Source organism: Cyprinodon tularosa, unplaced genomic scaffold (genome assembly GCF_016077235.1).
Source record: "Cyprinodon tularosa strain WSP-4 unplaced genomic scaffold, ASM1607723v1 ctg194, whole genome shotgun sequence".
NCBI lineage: Eukaryota > Metazoa > Chordata > Actinopteri > Cyprinodontiformes > Cyprinodontidae > Cyprinodon > Cyprinodon tularosa.
The window spans coordinates 616,807-636,312 of NW_024038699.1; the positions used below are offsets into that span (position 1 = coordinate 616,807).

The 19,506-nt window shown below is 41.2% G+C and overlaps 1 protein-coding gene across 6 annotated transcripts in view; it reads left to right on the top strand.

The window, feature by feature from the left end:
* Nucleotides 1-19,506, top strand: part of LOC119782480 (rho GTPase-activating protein 44-like) — a 114,310-nt gene that overhangs the window by 91,477 nt on the left and 3,327 nt on the right. For 2 of the 6 annotated variants that reach the window (XM_038283464.1, XM_038283463.1), the window contains exons 17-21: nucleotides 2,090-2,107; nucleotides 4,723-4,914; nucleotides 7,953-8,480; nucleotides 9,459-9,574; nucleotides 10,300-10,683. In XM_038283464.1, coding sequence (XP_038139392.1) covers nucleotides 2,090-2,107; nucleotides 4,723-4,914; nucleotides 7,953-8,480; nucleotides 9,459-9,574; nucleotides 10,300-10,683 — 1,238 coding nt within the window. Of the gene's footprint in view, nucleotides 1-2,089; nucleotides 2,108-4,722; nucleotides 4,915-7,952; nucleotides 8,481-9,458; nucleotides 9,575-10,299; nucleotides 10,684-12,230; nucleotides 12,285-19,506 lie in introns of all 6 variants that reach the window. The other 4 variants (XM_038283465.1, XM_038283466.1, XM_038283467.1 and 1 more) reach the window with 4 other exon arrangements.

The following is a 19,506-nucleotide window of genomic DNA, read 5'->3' on the forward strand; positions in this document are numbered from 1 at the left end:
CAGTAAGCACAATCATTAGTTTGTTGTTGAGACAAGTGAAAAGGAAAAGAAGAGTTCAGGTCTGCATTATAATTGTACAGAAGAATTAGACAAGCCTGGATTAATAATGGAGCTCAAAGTTTTAACCAAGCTCACAGTTGTCATTTTAAAGCCTGCATTTGAATGGGAAAATAAGAAAATTCAGCGATTTTGAACAAATAAAAATCGAAATTGGTGAAGCTACATGAAAAATGAATATTTTTTAGTACAAACCACCGGATGAATATAACAATTTAAATTACTTTATGATTATATATTTTCTTTCTTTCCATGATGGCTGGTGAGGCACTGCCTCACCTGCCTCCCCTGACCGCACGTCACTGTGCAGATCCCAGACAGCTTTTCATCACAGAGAAGGAAGCTATAAAACAGATGAGATGAAGGGAAACATTAATTTGAAGTAACTAAGCTTAGATTTCTAGTTAAATGAACGATATACTCACAAAAACTTGTAGATAATGTAAGTAGTAGGCTATCTAAGTCTGAATTATTCAAAGGTTTACATTTTTACTCACCTATATGGTCAAAAAGGAGACAAAGTGTAGTTTTTACTTATGGCTGTCTCCAATTATAAAATTTTCTTTGTGATCTCACATTTCCTATCAGATAAGACTTTTGACCTCAGAAATAAGCCGCCTTAGTCTGAGGTGGACAGACATGACTCACCTTGTATTACCTGCCCTCAAGCCTCCATCTCATTATGACGTCTAAAAGTGAAAAGAAGAAGAAAGACAGTTCAGAGGGCTGAAGTTTAGCCTGTGAAATAAGCAATCCCACAATCCTTGAGCTGTGGAGGAGGATTAGACCAGCCAGTGGCTTTCTTTTCGTCTTATTCTCTCCTTACACCCACCGTCTTATCAGGACCAGCGAGGAGCCTGAGCTCTGCAGCCCAGGGACCGCAAGCAGCTGAGCTAATTAAACCTGGACTGATCAATGGAGCTCTGCTTTCTGTGAAAAAAAAGCCCATTCATTTAGAACCAGACTGAAGCTTCTAAAGAGACATGATATGCAGCAGACACATTCAGTCAGTGTCAGCCCAACAGAAAGGAGTCTGGGTTTAATCTTCAAAAAAGATTTTAATTACAAAAGCTCCGTAGATACAAAAGTATTCACTCTTCTTAGATAGTTTTGGGTTTTGTCAAACCACAACCTCAGATTTTCTTATTAGGATTTTAATGTGAGAGACCAACATAAAGTAGTGCATTGATGTAAAGAGGAGAAAAATATTTTTGTAATTATAGCCTTAGTGTGAGCTGACAGAACAAACGACTTCTGGAAAGGTGACGAAACATGATTGGAAAAGGTGGATGATTTAAGCTTGTTTTGTGATCACTTTATTTTAACCATTAAGTGGGCATCAGAAGAGGTTCCCCAGTCTATCTAAAATAACTCTATATGCTTGGTCTGCTTCTGAACATAGTTTCAGTCCATTATGAGTGACTTTTGCGGGTTTTCTTTCAGAGTAATTGTGCTAAACCACAAACCTAAGAGGCATTTTGACATGAAACTGTTTTAAAATAATCAAGTTTAATGGGGCTATGAATATGAAATCAGCTCCAACAGGATGATTTCAAAATAAAACCTAGTACACAGTATATAATAACCTGCTTTTCTCAGGTCCTGTATTGGATATTTATCCTGAAAACACATCTTTCAAGTGCTGTTCCCCTGCTTTCCCCACACATTGCATATTTCAATAACATAGATTGGTTAATAAAGCAGCAAAAGTCCAAATAAAAATAACGGTAGCTGCAGAAAGCAAAATTATCTTGTATCCATCTGGGAAAAACTGACCTAATTAGAATAAAATAGGGATTTTCTCTCTGGATTTGATGTCACTGAAACACTTAAAGTAGCTCATATTTTATATGCAGAGTGACTGTTGTACTTCCTTAAACCCCTTATTTTATTAGGCTCGTCCCTTTAATCCAAGCAATGCTTTGTTTTCTTCCTAAAAGATTCTTCGCGTTGAAAAATACAAAACATGTGAGCCACAGGCAAACTTTTTATTTCTGTCCTCACTGTGCTTGTTTCTGTTTTAACACTGCAGCATAAGGAAGATCCAAAGGTAAAGTATGACTTATTTTATGTCTCTCCGAGTCCCTTTACCCATCATGGTCGTTTAAGCTGCACATTAAAAGGAGCTGGCAGTCGTCTTTCGTTTTTGCTCATAGATTGCTTTGTAGCTTTCAGGTCATTATGTGCTTCATTCATTCTCAATGGGACATCCGATATTTACTTATTTAAACACTAACTCTGATGACATGTTGTTTCTATACAACAGTGTAATTCAAAGTGATAAATACTAGGGGTGTCCAAATCAAATATTGATATAGAAAATCGGTCGGATGTCAGCCAAACATGCATATCGAACATCTGCTTGCATCTGAATTCTTTCTTAAAGGTGCTGTACCTGATTCTACACAGTTTTGAACCATTGAGAAACTCCCTCCCACTCCGCAGGGGTTGACGTGTACAACTGGTAATAAAAGTGAGGAAAAGATACCGGTCTAGGAGCAGTACAGATAGTTTCGAGTCCAAATTCAGTGACTTTCCCTTTGTTGGCTACCATGCTTCTCTTTTTACTAGGTGTGCTGTGCGCGCACTTTGAGACAACATCCTGATTGGAAACTTGAAGCTCTGCAGAATGAACCCCATTGGCAGAAAAAATGTGTCACTTTAAAGTTGGAAGCCAAGACTAAAAATGCTTGAACCCCTGCATTGGTACAACCAATAGTGATTTATTTTAATAAAATGACCTCTTCTGCCACACAATGTGCCATATAAAAATAATTTTTCTAAGAGAAATTAGAATAAATCAGGTAAAATGCCATTAAGTTACTCATTAGTTGATAATAAAAGGGTTAGTTATTTTCATGCCCATTTTTTTACTCTTTTTCTGTGTTTAAGTTATAACAATTGATCAAGCCTTCTCTAATATAATATAGGACAAAAAAGGAAGGAAAGTAAAGTTGTGTATCGAAGTTTACATACCATAAAATAAAAAATAAAAAAATACATCTGCACAAGCACATCTAAAACCGAAATGTAGAAATTTTTGCCATTTAAAAAAATGTAAAAGCAAATAAATTATCTTTCAAACCATTAAAGCTACAGTGTGTAATAATTACAGGAATATACAGTCAGAAATGTAATATATTATACATAACTATGTTATTTATCATCATCTACGAGCTCAGCCTCTTAACCTTAATATTTGTGTTGCCTTAGAATTCGTTATTTATAATTACATAGGAGCGGGTCTCGCAGCCATGGAGGCAGACATCTTTGCGCTACGGCAGCGCAGAGCCAACAAACTAGCGATTGCGAGATCGCCCATTACGCTCGAAAGTAACTACGGCAAGTTGAGAGAGATGAACTGAGACGGTACTGAAATCTATACCCTACACAGACTAATGAAATACTATCTGTAAAATTATCTATGTAAACAAACCTCATCACTTGAGAAGGTAGGTGATGCGGACGTCGTGGAAGACATTTTGTCCTGTAACGCTCGCCGTACTGTTGGGGGGGAGAAGCGGTGGGGGGGAGATGTTCATGTTGCTGCGGTCTGCAGTCTGGACGTTAGATGTCGCTGAAAATTACACACTGTAGCTTTAAACAGTTTTAATTTATTAAAATAGAAAATTGAACTTTTACATTTGACTCTAAATTACATGAATACGGATAAAGTCTTCGTAATAAAAATTCAATTTCTACTCATAATTCAACTTCCATCTTTACTTTTTGCCTTTGTATCATCATTTTTCATAGTTATCTTTTTTTGTTCTTCAACTGCATTCATTTGAGTTGCTTTTTGTTGTTTGTTGTCAAAAAACACAGGACTACAACTATATGGAAACAAAGCAGAATTTGCTTTAAAGATGCAACTATTGTTGCCTATCAATCTAGAGAATATTGGGTAATTTCTAAAAAAAAAAAAAAAAAAAAAGAACATTTTTCAACAGAAAGATTAATGGTCACAAGTAAAAAACATTGAAGGTCAAACATAGTTTTTCTCTTCACTGTCCGAAAAGGAGAAAGTAATTCAGCAAAGATCAAACTCAGGAACTCAGAGATGGATCATCCTTTAGTTTATCGTCTACTATATGTAAGATTTTAATAACTAAAAGCTCTTTAGGAATCACCTTGGTGCTCAAATAAGGTTCTGTCTGTCAAACTGTCATATTTTGCTATTTATCGAGTTTTACCTAAAGAAACGTAACAAATTGTAATGCTGCTGGTTACAAAAAACCTGGTGAACCCATTAGAAATTGATTCTTTACTTTAACCACAATTTCATTAATGACTTTAGGATCCTGAATGCTTCACAGTTCAGAGTTTGGTGGCTTATTGATTAGATCGCTGCTCATTCTAATATGACTGAACCGAATCTCCTGCTACTACAACCTTTTTCAGCTGAGTTGCTCTTCTTCTACTGGTATACCATTTTACACCATTTCATCTCAATCCTTTATCAGTATGCAGCAGAACAGGTTGCATTGCTTAAAGTCACAATTTTATTTAAGTTAAGTTGATGTTGGAAGCAGCTGTTGTGTTTGGATTGTAATGTTTTAGGGCAAAGCTGAATTTACCTTCTGGCAATCTTAAACTCCCTCCCTCCTCCAATCAAATGACACTTTCCCTCCTATGATATGATTGGCTGTCTCTGTCCTACTGCAGCATGGGTGTCAGGGTGATGGACACTTCTTGGGTGTCAAGCAGGGGCCCGTCGGCGACGCGTAAAACATCCTCAACGCCGCCAAACGTGCACCCCTCCACCCCACCCGCTGACGCTCCCATCCCAGAGCAGCCTGGGGATTTCTTTGCATCCCCGTCCCCCACCCCTCCTCCCACTAACAGCGACCGAGCCAGGTAAGGCTGCTGTGCCCCCGCCCTCTTGTGTCGCCCTCTGGCCTCCCACCTGCTGGTGCCACCCTCCCCTGCAACCAAACGACACTCGCCGAGCGTAGCTACACCAAATAAAGCCTTCCTTTTTCTGCCCTTCCCTTCGTCCTTTCAGTACTCAATGAAAATTTTTTCCTTAATTCTAATAAAGTATTGTGTAGTTTCTATCTTTTTTTCGTTTCTATTTTATTTTGCATTATTTTTTAGACTAAAAGAGGTTAAAGCTCACTCTTGGTTAAGAACACAGTGCTGCATGTACAGTGCCATGTAAAAGTATTCACACCTTGTTAACTTTTAATATTGGCATGTAGCTACAAGCAACAGTCAAAACAAGATGTCCAGGATGTGTATGCAGAAAGATAAAATCATTGTCTCTAATCTTAAAAAAATAAAAATCAGAAAAGTGCATTTGTTATCAAACCCCTCCACTCATGTTACCCCTAAATTAAATCCAATAGAATAAATCACAATCAGGAATTGTCTAGCACAGTGGTCTGCAACATGAGGCTCCGGAGCTGCAAGTGCCTTTTTGGACCCAATCACTCTTAATGTTGGCTGAATATGATACAAGAACCAGCTAATGGTTTTGAATATAAATACCATTTTTAAAAGATTTACAAGTTTTTTTTTTAAGAACACTATTAAATTGAGTGTACTCAACAAAATGGCTTTTAAGAAGCAGAAATGGGTTTTTAGATCTATATTTCTCATTAGCTGGGGATCTGTAAGGATATTTTTTCTATAACATGTAAAAGAAAATACTGCTTCCTTTTTAAGAATATAACCCTTTAAAAAATCACCCTTATGATGTAGAGGTCACAAAAAGTCAGATATTGAAAACTTGGTGTTAAAGGGTTAAAAACTAAACAATAAAAAAAAATGGCAACAGGTTTCCTATTCAACAAAAATTGGCCTTTATGGAAAACAAGACGCCATTGTTGAAGGTAGTTTATAAGGAGTCATGTTTACAGTTTGCCATTAACCATATACTGCAGCACAGGCAGCATACATGTGGTAGAAGGTGCTCTGCTCTCATGGCTTTGAGACTGAACATTTTACAGTGGGGAAGCTTTTTGCAGCAGGGAAAGTGAAGCTTTTCAGCGTTGATTGGTGTCATGGTTCTGCACTTTTTGGTTTTGTTTAAGTTTTCTTTTTGAGTTTTCATTGGTTTCATTTCCATTGTGTGTTATTCTAGTTGTTTTCTGGTTGTATATGAGTTCTTATGTATTTTTTTACTCTCTGTTACCACCTTGTTGTCAGTCTCCTTCCCCTAGCTCCCTTCTAGACCCTTCTGTCCACACCTGTCACATATAATCCTCCTACTGTTATCTGCCTTCTCTTCATTTCTTCATTCTCTCCTTAACCCATGTGTTCCTTGTTCAGTTATTTTTGGATTTATGCTTCAGTTGCCACCATTGGTTATAAAATCTGCAAGAGACCATCTCAGCCTCCTTTTCTGCATTTGGGTTCCCTAATAACCTCCACCAAACCTGACAATAGGAAGATGGATAAAGTTAAAGACAGGGCAATCATGAAGGAAAACACTGCAAAAACCTAAAATGTAAAAATAAGTAAAGGTTTTTTTTTGTTTAAATACGTGAACTTAATAAGTAAGTAAGTAAGTAAATAAGATTATCTGCCAGTGGAATGAATGGTTTTACCCTTAAAGTAAGATAATTAGATATTTTGCGCTTGAAATAAGAGACTGCAGTTTTTCTTTTTTTAAAAGGTTAATTGTCTCATTCTATTTGCAAAGTGTCTCACTCAACTGCTCAATAAAAAAAAAATGCACTTATTTTAAGAAAATAAATACTTACCGTGAAGTGAAATGAGCGCTGAGAGTTGATATGCAAGGAAGAAATGGTTTTATTTTACTCTGCAGAGGAGAGCAACACTCACAGTCGAACTGTTAGTAAGGCTCTGGCGGGGTGGTTTCCCACCCCTGCATATAAAGAGAAGTCTCACACACGAACATTGGGTCTTCACAAGAGAAACAACTTTGAGTTCATTAAAGACATACATTTTTCACTAGTCAGAAAAAACATTTCAAAAGAGCTGTCTCTGCCGTTCATGGCATTAGGGAGTCTAGAGTTAGGAGGCGACCGCTCTCTGTCATCTCACTCCTAACTCCCCACATAGCTTCCAGCATAGACAGGTTCAAGGTAACTTCTATTTGGCTGAGGAAAGGCACAATCTAATATCTCATGTCGCATTACTTTTCAATTTTTTGTGGGGAACTAGTTAGAGACTGTGTCAGAGGTTCCAGGAAGGAACAATCGTAAACATTTAGCCAGAGCTGCCCTGTTTTTCAGGTCAAAACTGCCTCAAGTTTTATAACGGCCAAAGTCCAGACCCAACCCTTTAAAGCCAGGTGTATCATGGTTGATACATGAGTTTTTGAGACCTCTGCATCATCAGTGTCATATGTATGGAACAGAACGTGTAAAAAAGGTTATACAGAAATGCCTCATGCATCAAAATTGATGCAAATAAATGACCTAATTTAACTATGACAAAATGTAATAAAAAAAAAAAAAAATTAAATATCTGTCAATTATTTCATGGTCCACACTTTCGAGGGCTAAACAGATTTGAGAACCACTAGAAAATCTGTAAAATGTAGACACACTTGATCTTTTAATGTTTTATGACTGTGCTTGAGCTATTCTATGAAGTATGGGAGAGGGGACAGTAAATACATGGTGTTTGTTTTGTTTTTATTTTAACAAATTTGAAAACTCCACTCAGTTTTCTATCTACTTCACAATAATGCAGTTTTTTTCCCCAGTTTTTATTTCATTTCTGTTTTTTTTTTATCTCCATTTCACCTATTTGTTTCCTACCTCCCCCTTCAAATATTAATAAATTCGTATAAAAAACCTGATTTCCTCCCTGTTAATGGAAGAAAACCTTGGCTTCAACCCCTTCTCTCCTGAAGTTCTAATAAGACGAGTCACATTAAAGGATCAGTGTCCCATGAAACCCTGGTATTCTTATCATTACAGCTCAGAGGATGCTTCTTCCAACTGGTCTGACTCCTGTTACGTCTATCCCTCTCCCGAGGAGGAGAGGCCAACTCCCCCTTATCCTTCTTTTTCTTCTTCCTCCTCTTCCTCTTGCTCCTCCAACTCGCTCCCTCACTATATCTACACTAGACCCCTTCAGAGTGTGCGCCCCATAGCTCCCACTCCTGAGTCGGTAGTCATCCCTGGCCCGTCCCCTCCACCTCGCCTAACCGGATGCAGCCCGCCCCCAGTTCCCTTTTCCCCATGCCCGTCGCCCCAGCAGCTTGATGTCAACTCCAACCCCAAACCTAACTCCCTTCACCTCCCCAAACGGGCCTCCCTGCCCGACACTATGCATGCTACCCCATCCGAAACCAACGGTTCCACCCTTTACATTAAACCCCCGCTTGTTCTTACCCGTCACGATCTGCTGCTGGGCTCCCCTAAACCCCCCAACACCCCTCTTTCAGCTCCCCCTCCGTGGGCAGCCTCTGCCTGTAGCCGGGAGAGAGGAGCCAAGCTTAAGAGGTAAATGGAGAACCGTCTCGCTCATCCTTCCAACACAATCAGCTAAAAATAGGAACCACCACAGAAATAATAAGAGATAGGAGAGGGATGAAGTTAGAAGAGATTTATATTTGCAGAGCCTAGCACAGTTTTATTGTTTTAATAGTTAATGCTTCCTTCTATATCAGCTCAATATTCCTTCTTTATTCTGCTTCCTGCATTTCGTTTTTCACTTCCTGTCTCCCCATCTTCCTTTCTTTTTTCATATCTCACTTCTATGTTTTTCTGTCTTCTTACGCCTCATTGATAAAAATATCTGTATTCTATAGTTAACTTTTTAATTACTTCTAAAATGGGTCAAATGTGGACTGCAAAAATGTTCAGGAACCTTTTTTATATCCACCTTCATTTTATTACAATTGCCTGGTTTGGAAATTCCATAACAATCCATGTTGCTAAGATATTCAGGAGACGGTTGCCATGCAACAAAGGAAATTCAAAGCTCCCACTGAATACGCCTGTAAAAGTGGGCGCTCATGAGTCATACCAGTGAGCCCAGTAGGTCCAGTAAGATCTTACCATCTGTGCGAACACACAGGAAACACCAGTGAAGGAAACATCTTTTAGGGAAATCATCATTTTAAAATCAGGGTAAAATTTCCTTTTCAGCTTTAACGATCCGAGCCTGGATCTTCTGTTCATTGTGGGAAGACCTAGAAATGATCATCCAAGGACTGACAGTCAGAGCATTAACTCTCTATACTCTGACCTTTAAATTAAGCGTTAACATTAGCATTCTGTCTGCATTCTGTACAAGGGTAAAAGATCCATTAAGTCTGTAGATTAACAAACTGCCCATGCAGCAGAGGCCAAGCAGACACTGTGACATCAAACTATGGGTCTCCTCAAATTTCTACTATTCCCACAGAATACGATAGCTCTGAATCATAACTAAACTATAGTATAACACCTCTTTCTTTGGCCTGCTTTGTTCTGCAGCACTCTGAAAAATAAGGAGCTGTCTCCTGTGATTGGACAGAAGGGACTCCAAGGAGTAGTGACCTCTAGTGGACAATCACAACACTCCGAGCACAGCCCACACAGTTTAAGGAGAGGTGAGGCTGACCTGAACTGGTGAAATGAATTCTATCTACTGTTGAAACATTGTGTCTAAATGTCTCTTCAGATATTATGTTTTTTTGGGATAAGGCAGGATAAGAATATTACCCATTTTCTGGCTGCTTTTTATTGATTTGCTGTGAGGTATAGATTGTTTTTAAATTGGTTTTATTTCTATTTAAATATCTACACTCATGCTCTGCTGCAAAATCTTGAAGGTCCTCAACCCTGCTACTCTTAGTCATCCCTAAAGCTCACAGGTTATTAGTTTTTTTATGGTTGCAACCCCTAAGCTGTGGTGAGGGTTACCTCTATATGTTCAGCAAACTCTTTCACTGTTTTATTTATTTCCTTTTTGAAGATGCTTTCTTTTAGCAGGGAGTTCAACACTTCATGATCTTTTTGTTTTTCTTCCCACAAGTTTTTTCTTGTCTAATATTATTCTGTGTCTGTTTTAAGATGTTTTACTTATACTCTTATCACAGCACTTTGGTTAACAATTTGTTCCTTTTTAAAGTTTCATCATAAAATAAAACAAATTTGAGTAACTTAGACTGATCATTTTCACACTAAAAGATTATTTTGTCTTCACTTGAATTGTACACAGTATAGTTCTTATACATGATTCCTACATTTTTAAGAAAGATGTTGTTTTGAAAGGTTTGCACACTTTTTGGACTTGCTTTAAGTCTAATTGGGGTTCTTTCTTTTCTTATTCTAGCAAAGAAACTTGCGCCTATTCCACCTAAAGGCCCTTACTGCCAGTCAGGAGCCATATCCGACCAGTCGACAGGTCAGCCGTCTCCGGTCAGCCTGTCGCCGACCCCTCCGAGCACGCCTTCCCCCTATGGCTTTAGCTACCCACAGGGTTACGCCACCATTGGTTCTCCAATTCAGACCCAGATGGCAACAACCCCATCTCTGTCTTCTCCGCCCTCGCTGGCAGGAACACTCAACAAGCCCAGACCAACCCCGAAGCCCCCCCGTCAGAGGCCCAGCCTGCCTCCACCTCAACCCCCCAGCACACCCGGCACTAGTCCTCAGCCTCTGGAGCATTTATCTGGTCTCCTGGATGGTTTACCTCCAGAAGAAAGCATGTCCACAGGTAATATAGCAGGAAATGTCATTGGACTTCAGGTCCATATGTTGAAAATATGAACAAGTTCAATATTATAGTTCAATATTTGCAAGTAAAACTCGAAAGAAGTTAGGCTACACTTTAATTTATTTCTCCTTTTTATGAAAAATAGCTTTAGTCTCTAGAATTTATTAGATGTGATTACTTGCCACAGTTCCAAACTTTTCCTATTTTGATATGACTTAATGTTAATATATGTTTATTTAATGGTGTTTTATTAATAGAACACTGCATCTCATAGTTTAGTCTAGATAAGAAGGATTTAATCAAGATCCTGCAGTAATGGATAAATATACAAAATGATTAAGCAGGCCTAATGATCAATATAGGCTTCCATGTTCTTCTGGTTTTCTATTCTAAAAAAAAATCAACCCCTTTGTGAAGGAGTTTAAGCTTCTTTTTTATTACATCTCTGCTGCTCTAGTGGGACGCCTAGTGGTGGTGTAAAGGTATACATCGATATTCAAATTATAGAAAATAACCCCAATTTTTTTACATACATTTGTAGGCGAAACATTAGTGTAAAATGTATGAATAAAGATGAGGTATTACTTTCTGTATCAACATGCAAAAATATTAAAAACGCATAATTGGTTGTCCTGAATATTAAATGAAATCTGACTTTAAAATCTTTGTCAATGAAACCCCAGTTGAAGGGTTATCAATAGATTAGCTTTTTAGTCAAATATAACATATTAGTTTAAATGTGGAGCTAAACAGTTTTTACCCTGACAGTGAAAATGTGAAAGTTTCATTTAGCATTTAAAAGTGGGTATGTTTTACAGGTATATTTGAAATGTCTATCAGTTTTTGGGTGAAGTTGTAACTTTTATTCTTAATTTGACCCAATTTACAAAAAGATTACATAAAACAAGATTACATAAAAATAAAAAACATATAACGTTTCCCCATTTGTGGGGAAACGTTATATTGTCAACATTAAAAATATCCAAGATGAGTTGGGTAACATGAGAAGTTTATAATGATAAGTCATAACATCATAATCACCTTCATAAAGGTGTGGTGGTCGCTGTTTCATAACCTATAATCAAACCACATCATAGACTTCACTCGACCACTGAAGGTTTGCTGCGGTATCTGGATGTTACCTGAAAACTGTTTAGGGCAGCCTTCATTAATCTTTGCGAGTCAAAGCAGCTAAAGTGGCCATAATGTTATACCTAATATCTTTGAATAAAGACGCTTTGTTAGCAATACTTCAAATAGGGAGAATTGACACCTTATTGCCATTTTTAATTTTTTTTTATGCTGTTAAGGGTTTAATTGTTTAAATATGCTGCAACTGGAGGGACTTAAGAGCCTTTTAAACAACAGTTTTAGAACTAATTAATATTACCCTTTATGTAGGTTTCTTAATCTGTTCTGCCTGTTTTTGGTGTAATGTTTTTTTATAAGGGACTGTCTTGATCCCGCTTGATGTTTTGCAGATTCTCATTTTGTTTAGATCTAACTTTTCCTTCTTGTGCGACTGTTTTGGTTGTCCCAACTTACAGCCGTATGAGGGGCGAGGTTCACTTTCATTCAAGGTGTCAGAGGGCATTTTTAGGGTAAGCAGGAGTTCCTGTTATGAAGAACCTCTTCTCCTCTCGTCCCATCATCCCTTCGCCCCCTCTGCCATCTCACCTAAACATGGAGCCTATAAGGATCTCTTTATGCTGCTGCCAGCAGCAGAATCTGGGTTTGGTTTCTCTGCTCTGCGGCTGCATCGCTCAGTTTTATTATTATTTATGTCACCTTTACAGCACTCTTCTCTCCTTTGGACACCCCTGATAAGAATGATGAAATAATTTAAAATGAAAAGCCTTTAATTTGAGAACATTTATTTAGTCTCGTTGCATGCTTTCTTTTTATAGTTGATACTTAATAGCCTTTTTCAAGTAATTGCTGTAATTTAAAAGCAAAGAATTTGCTGTTGTTTTACTGTAAGGTTGTCTAATATATTTCAATGCTTTCTGAAATGTTTTAGTATTTAAAGAATCCCAATGTGACCTGTCAATTTATTTTCAAAATGGGAAAAGTAAGGGAGGATCCCTTTCAAATTCATCAGAGTTCTGTAAAAATGGCCACCAGAAAAAAGGCTGCTCACCTAATTCTCCTGTATTTAAGAAAGATCAATGATATGTATATTTCCATCTCAGACCATAGGACGATGTTAAGATGGAACAAAAACGTCAACAGATTACAAATAGAGAACAGGAATTACAATGATATTAGGGGTTCATTCAGAATGGATTTCCTCCAGAAAAGCCTTTTCTGTTCCACAATTACATTAAAAGGTTAAGAGTTTGCTAAACCCTATCAGGACTTAAACTGACACTAGATTAAGCCTCTTCTGAGAAGTGGTTCGGTCTACCCTAAAACAAAGGAAAAGCCACACTTAAGCCTGGTGGAGGGTCCGTGATACTGTGGGCCTGTTCTCTTAAAAATGCCATGACTTATTACTTGAAATATTAGGATATTTTTGACAAAAATCTTATTTTCTCCACCAGAAATCTAAAAATGGACAATCTTTTGGTCATTTTGTGGGAAAAGGATCCAAAAAAAAAACCAACCACTTAAAACAGTTATGATTCGTTAAGCACAAAATAATCTGAATTTTTCATGTGAGTTGTTTTACAGACATTTTAGTGTTCTGGCGTCCAGACATTTTAAAACATGGGAGAAAAAAACAGCCCTTTTGAAATAATAATTAAAAATGCTCTTATACCTGCTAAACAAACTACTAATAAACTATATTTTAAGTTAACAAAGGACTCTGATTGTTTGTAGCAAAGGGAACTCTTACCGGTAATAATTTTAAAGAAAAAGAAGCATTAAAAGCATTAAAGGAAAAACAATTTTAGGTTTCAGTTTGCAAGTTGAAAGCTAAGCCATAAAAAAATAAAGATTAGTTTTTTTTTCTGTATCTTCACCAGGGGTGTAAATAGAGATAGAAGGTGCTGTATCACCTTTATACATCCAAACGCTTACATTTGTTGGCATTTGCATGAAGGCTGAGATTGATGCATGGGTGCCACAGAAGACACTATGCTTTTCCACCAATAGGAATCCTGCACATTCCCATCTCCCAGTCGCTACAGTCACAGCTCCAACCGATCCCCTGACTCTCACCATATTGCTATCGTGAATCTCTGCCCTATAAACACACTTCCTGTATGTGGCAGTTTTTGTTTGTTACACTACAGATGTCATGATTCCCACAAAAGATGCAGGAAAGTGCAGCTTTCCTTTAGCTTAATATCAGGTTGATGTGGAGGAAAGTACATCGTTTTAACTGATTCTGATCCTGTGGTTTTGGCTGCATTATAATGAATAATGATTATATTATTGTTGTCATTTCTGTTTATTTCCAGTCATATCCTCATGATCAAACTAATTTGATAATTTCTTTATAAAATGAAAGGATTGAACTTTTTTAAAGTCTAAAGAATTTAACTTCTGATAGCAAAGTGACGGATTATAGTTTATTATTAATTAGAATGGAGGTTTTCAACAGGAGGTCTGCGACCCCTAGGGGGTCCACGAAGATACTGCATGGGGGTCGAGAAAGTTTTGGTTGATAAGACTTTTCTTTTTATATCCCCCATGCAATTTTTTTAAAACTAATTGAAATGTCTTTACATACACATTAACATTAATTTAACACACTGAAATAGACAAATAAATGGAGGCAGAGGATGTGTTTCAGTCATCTATGCACACATTTGGCGACACACAGGAGCTCTTTCAAGCTGGGCACCGTTTCATTCACAACACCTGTCCCGTGAATGAAAAATCCAAATCAGAAATACTTTAATAATCCCAGGGAGAAATTACTTTCATTACATGACACTATTTGTAATAGAGTTACTATAAGACCACGTTTGATAGAACACAATTTCATACAATATATATATTTAGGGGGTCCCCGCTCCATGTCGCCATCAGTTTGGGGTCCTTAGCCTGGAAAATGTTGAAGATCCCTGATTTAGAATAAAGTAAACTGAAATCCTTCAGACTAAAAGTCTGAATATGTCTGATGCTAAAACATGGCTCAGACTTTCTCCAAGTAAGAAATTTAATTAATTTTAACATTCAGAGATAGGCACAGGTTTTTATCCAATCATAGGTTAGCATAAATGGCTTTAGTGTCAATATTTTGCATTTTTCCTCCCAAATTTAGAGCAAAGATCTGTTTTTGCAGGTTATAATTGGTGCTTCTGTAAAGATCCTTCAAGCTTGGAAAGCTAGGAAAGCTCTGCTCACTTCAGTTTGATTTATATCACACTGAAAAACAACTAGAATAAAAGTCAATCCAGCATGGGTATGTCTCTGTGTCTCTAAAGTAAGCGAGCAAAGAGCTGAGCCCTTATCATTACACATAGAGAAGCATATATTATGCATTTAAGATTCAGTTTCTCTTAAAATCTGAATACTACGTAGAACTGTACAAATATTTTTGTAACATAAATGTACACCTTCCACCAAGATGTTAAGCCATGGTTGCCAATACAAAAGGTGGTCCCTGTCTTGGTCCTGGTCCGTGCTGCCCCCTGGTGGGGCTTCGTCCGGGGTGGGGGCTCTGCGTGTTGCGCGTTGGCTGGCCGGCTGGGGTTGTCCCCCCCCTTATTCATTTATTTATTTATTATTATTATTTTTTTTTTCTTATCTTCCTTTTATATTTTTTTATTAATTTATTTATTTATTTATTTATTTATTTTTATTTTTTTATTTATCTACTTATTTATTTATTTTTTTTTTTATTATTTTTTTATTTTTTTTTTGGATGGACAGGACGGGGGGGTGGTGGTGGTGTCGGCTCCGTGCCCGGCTGGCTGGTGGGTCCTGCTGCCGGTCCCGTGCCCCCGGGCTATGGTGGTGAAACTGGTGGGGCCCCCTTCTCTGGGGGGGCTCTCGGGGAACGGGGGTGCCTATTGGAGTCAGCGGGGGAGCTGGCTCCCTGGGAGTGCAGCAAGCACCCCAGTCCTTTGCTCCCCATCCCCGAAATCCTCCCTCTGCCTGCTCCATCACTCTGCATGTAGGTTTTTGGGGAGGGGGTCGTTACTGGAGGGCCACACCTTCTGATGACGTCCCCCACACCAATTTTATTTTGCATTTTAGACACTTCCATCTACATCATTTTCACAACACACATCTATGTAGGGCATTTTCGGGGGGTGGGGGTCAGGGCCACAGGGGGGGGGGGGCTTATTTTATGGGCCTCACCACGGTCGGCCTCCTCCATCCCCTCTCGCATCTAGACATTGAGGGTTGAGGGTTGTCGAAGGGGGGGGTGTGCTGGCACCGTCTATCTCCTGGAGGGGGGGTGGAGTGTGCCGGACACCCCCTCTTGGTACTCCCAGTTTTAATTGCATCTGAGAGCAACACGCAACAACACCACATCCGAGCGGGCGCAGGGAGGATCGGGGTCTTCTCACACCCCTGTTCTCCGGCTGCCGCCTGGAGTCTGGGGCCTGGAGGAAGAGCGGGCCGCCTGGTCCGTGGTTTTGGCTGGGGCTGGCTGCGGGGCCTAGGTGGCCTGCTGGTGGCGGGGCTGTCACCTCTGCTCTCCCCAAAGAAGGTTGGATGGAGGGGCATGAAGTGCCTGGTTGAAGGTTTATTTTTTTTTTTTTTTTTTTTTTTTTTTTTTTCTGTTCGGGGGGGGGGGGCGGTTCTGGTTGGGTGGCCGGCGCGGGATGGGTGGGCCCCGGTCCCGGGGGGGGCTCTTGCTGGGGGTGGTCCGGTCCATGTGCGGGGTGGGGGGCCGGGCTTGAAGCAGGAAAGAGATGGGTTGGTGTGGCGGTGTCGCCGCTCCCCTCCCCTCACATCCGGATTTTAGGTTCACTTATGGGGTCATCCGATAGTCCCGGGACCGACCACCGGTGTCACCGGGTTTTTGGTCCTGGTATTATTGGATGTGAGTGTTATGTGTGAATGTGTGTCCGCGTTGTTATTTTCTTTATTTATTATTATTATTATTTTATTCAATTTTTTTTTTTTTTTTTTTTTCCTGTGGTACGAGTGGGGGCACTAGGGAGGGAAGGCATGATTGAGATGGTGTGTTTTTTTTTTTTTTTTTTTTTTTTTCTCTCAGGTTGGGGTCTCAACCGCACCCTCTCCCAAATACATCTCAAGTCTCCGCTAAGTGCGGAGCCCATTCCCCCCGTCCTGCTCTCCCTCCGCTGGCTGGCGTCGGGGCTCACCGGTGCACTGGTGGAGCTGGGGGTGGATGCCCGGGGGACTGCTGGCTCATTCCTGGCGGCCTCTCCGCTGGCCCCGGCCGGCCGGGGCTTTGCTGGGGCTCCTGTCTGGGGATCGGGTGCCCTTGGGGCCTCGGATCCCTGGGGCCTGGGACTGGATCCGCTTCGGGGTGGGGCTGGGTGTTGTTCGGGGATTTTCGGGGTCGGTGCCGGTGCCTTCGCTACGATGCCGGTTCCTGGGCGGTGTTTCTTTCCTATGCGGGTTCTGTGGTACCGGTTCGGGGGGGGGGGGGGAGCTGCACGGCATGGTGGGGTGCGGGTCTTGGGTCCTGTTTTGGGCTCCGGTTTTTCCGCTCGCACTTCTCCTCTTGCCTATTTATTTTAATTGTAATTATTAATTAATTAATTAATTTACCTATTTATTTATGTTTTTTTTTTCTCTTCCTCGGTGGGGGGGAGCGGTTGCGGGCGGGTCGGTGTCTGGTGTCCGCTGTCGCATTGTGGGGGCATTGTTTTTTTTTTTTTTTTTTTTTTTTTTTTTTTTTTCTTCTTCTTCCTTTGGGGGGTTTGGCATGTCTGTTTTCTCGGGGGGCGGGCGGGCCTGCTGGGTGGGGGTCCTGCTGGCGGCGCGCCGCTGGTGTGTGGGGGTCCGGGCGGCTCCGGCGGGGGTAGTGTTGGGGGGCCGGTCTGGGTGGGCTGGCTGCGCTGGCTAGGTATTCGGGTGGGTTTTCCCTCCTTGAGGCATGGCGGGGCTGCTCTGTTCCCGCTGATCGCGGCGGGTGGGGCTGCGGGGCGGGTGGGGGCCTGGAGTGGCTATGGCCGGCGCGTGGTGGGGGGCCGGGGCGGCGGAGCTGCTCTGGCCGCGTGTCAGGGCCTGGTGCGGGCGGCGGGGGGGGCGGCGGACGTTGCTGGGCTGCTTTGGCTTCGTCCGGTGGGGGGGCGGCGCGGTTCGCTCCGCTCTGGCTTTGTGCTGCCCCTCGGGCTGCTGGGGGGGGTGGTTGCGCCGGCTGCGGTCTGCTCTTCTTGCGGTTTTGCGCCGGGCGGCTTTTCTGCTCTTGGGCTGATTCTGTGCGCGGTGTGTTTCGTCGCGCGCTGTTGGCATCGGTCTTGGTGGGGTGGGGCTGCGCTTTTGGCCGGGGGGGCGTTTTGGGGGGGTCCCGCGGCGCTCGCGGCCGGTTCGCGGCGGATGCGCATGAGCCCCGGCCGGGGGCGGGGCCGCCTGAGTGTTTTCCTGGGTGGTGCGGTCGCGGTGGGTGTTGCGGCCGGTCGCCGGGGCTTGGTGCTGGGGGGCGGGGCGTGTTTCGGTGCTCTGTGGGGCTGGGGCGTTTCGGTCGGCGCCGTGGGGGGGCTGGTGTTCGGTGCCCGGCCCTACTTCGGGGTGGCCGGCTGCCGGCGGGGCCCGCGGACTCGTCCCCGCGGCTCCCCGGGGCGCCGGCATGGCGGTGGCTGGGGGGCTTCTTCGTGGCTGTCTCTCCTCCTGCCTTGGTGGGGTCTGGTTTCCGGGGCTGGCCCCGCCTTGGTGCCTTCGCTTCTGGGGTCCCCTTGGGCGCCTGGGGCTTTGGTTCTCCCGGCGCTGGACTCAGTGCTCTGGGGGGGGTGCCTCTCCGGCTCTCCACAACCACTATTGAGCATTTTTTCTATGGTTAAAACTTTACATGCACAAGTTCACCCTCACAAACAACTACAGGTGCTAGGCTTCAGGTACTTAGAGATTCACTTCCAAACAGAAACCCCACATTCATATCTTCAGGTAACACAGAGTACATGTCAGACTTAATAATATTACGTTAGCGATAGTTTCAAGGTGTTTGCTTTATTGTATATCTCGTACCATGTTTTTTGGTTGTGCTGTTCTTTTTTTATTTTATTTATTTTTTATTTTTTTTTTCCATCTCATTACAGGTGTTGAAGCAGACTGAAAATGTTTTGTCATTGTCTCTCATTTTGTCGTTTTGTCATTGTTCTTCTTCTGTTTTTCTGCTCTACTTACATTGCAGTGTCCATATGAACTGTAAAACTCCCTGCATAATTATAATAAAGCAATTTATATACATGAAACAAGTGGAGCAGTATGGCAATTGCCATACCGCTACACTTGTGAAAGTAAAATCTGTTGGGCTCCTTTTGGCATCAAGACAATTATTCTTATTGCCACCTTGCCAGACAGGACACTGTAAAAAAAAAAAAAAAAAAAAAAAAAAAAAAAAAAAATCTGAATACTACATAGAACTGTACAAATATTTTTGTAACATAAATGTACACCTTCCACCAAGATGTTAAGCCATGGTTGCCAATACAAAAGGTGGTGATGGAACCAAGCTGAGTAATGGAAAGTTTGGTGGAAGGAAAAAGTGTGTTAGAAGAACAGTTTGCTCAGTCCAAAGTACCCTTTGAAAATAATTCAAACTGCTTTTTACTACAAAACTGAGATGAATGGAACTACCCAACTGATAAATGAGGAAAAAAAGATTTTTTCTTTCAAAAAAAATGTAATTTAGCCGTAAACACATCACTTTGAATTAAAAAAAAAATGGCTGTCATAATTTGCTGCCTTTGCTTGCAGCTTTATTGCCTCAATGCTAAAATTGTG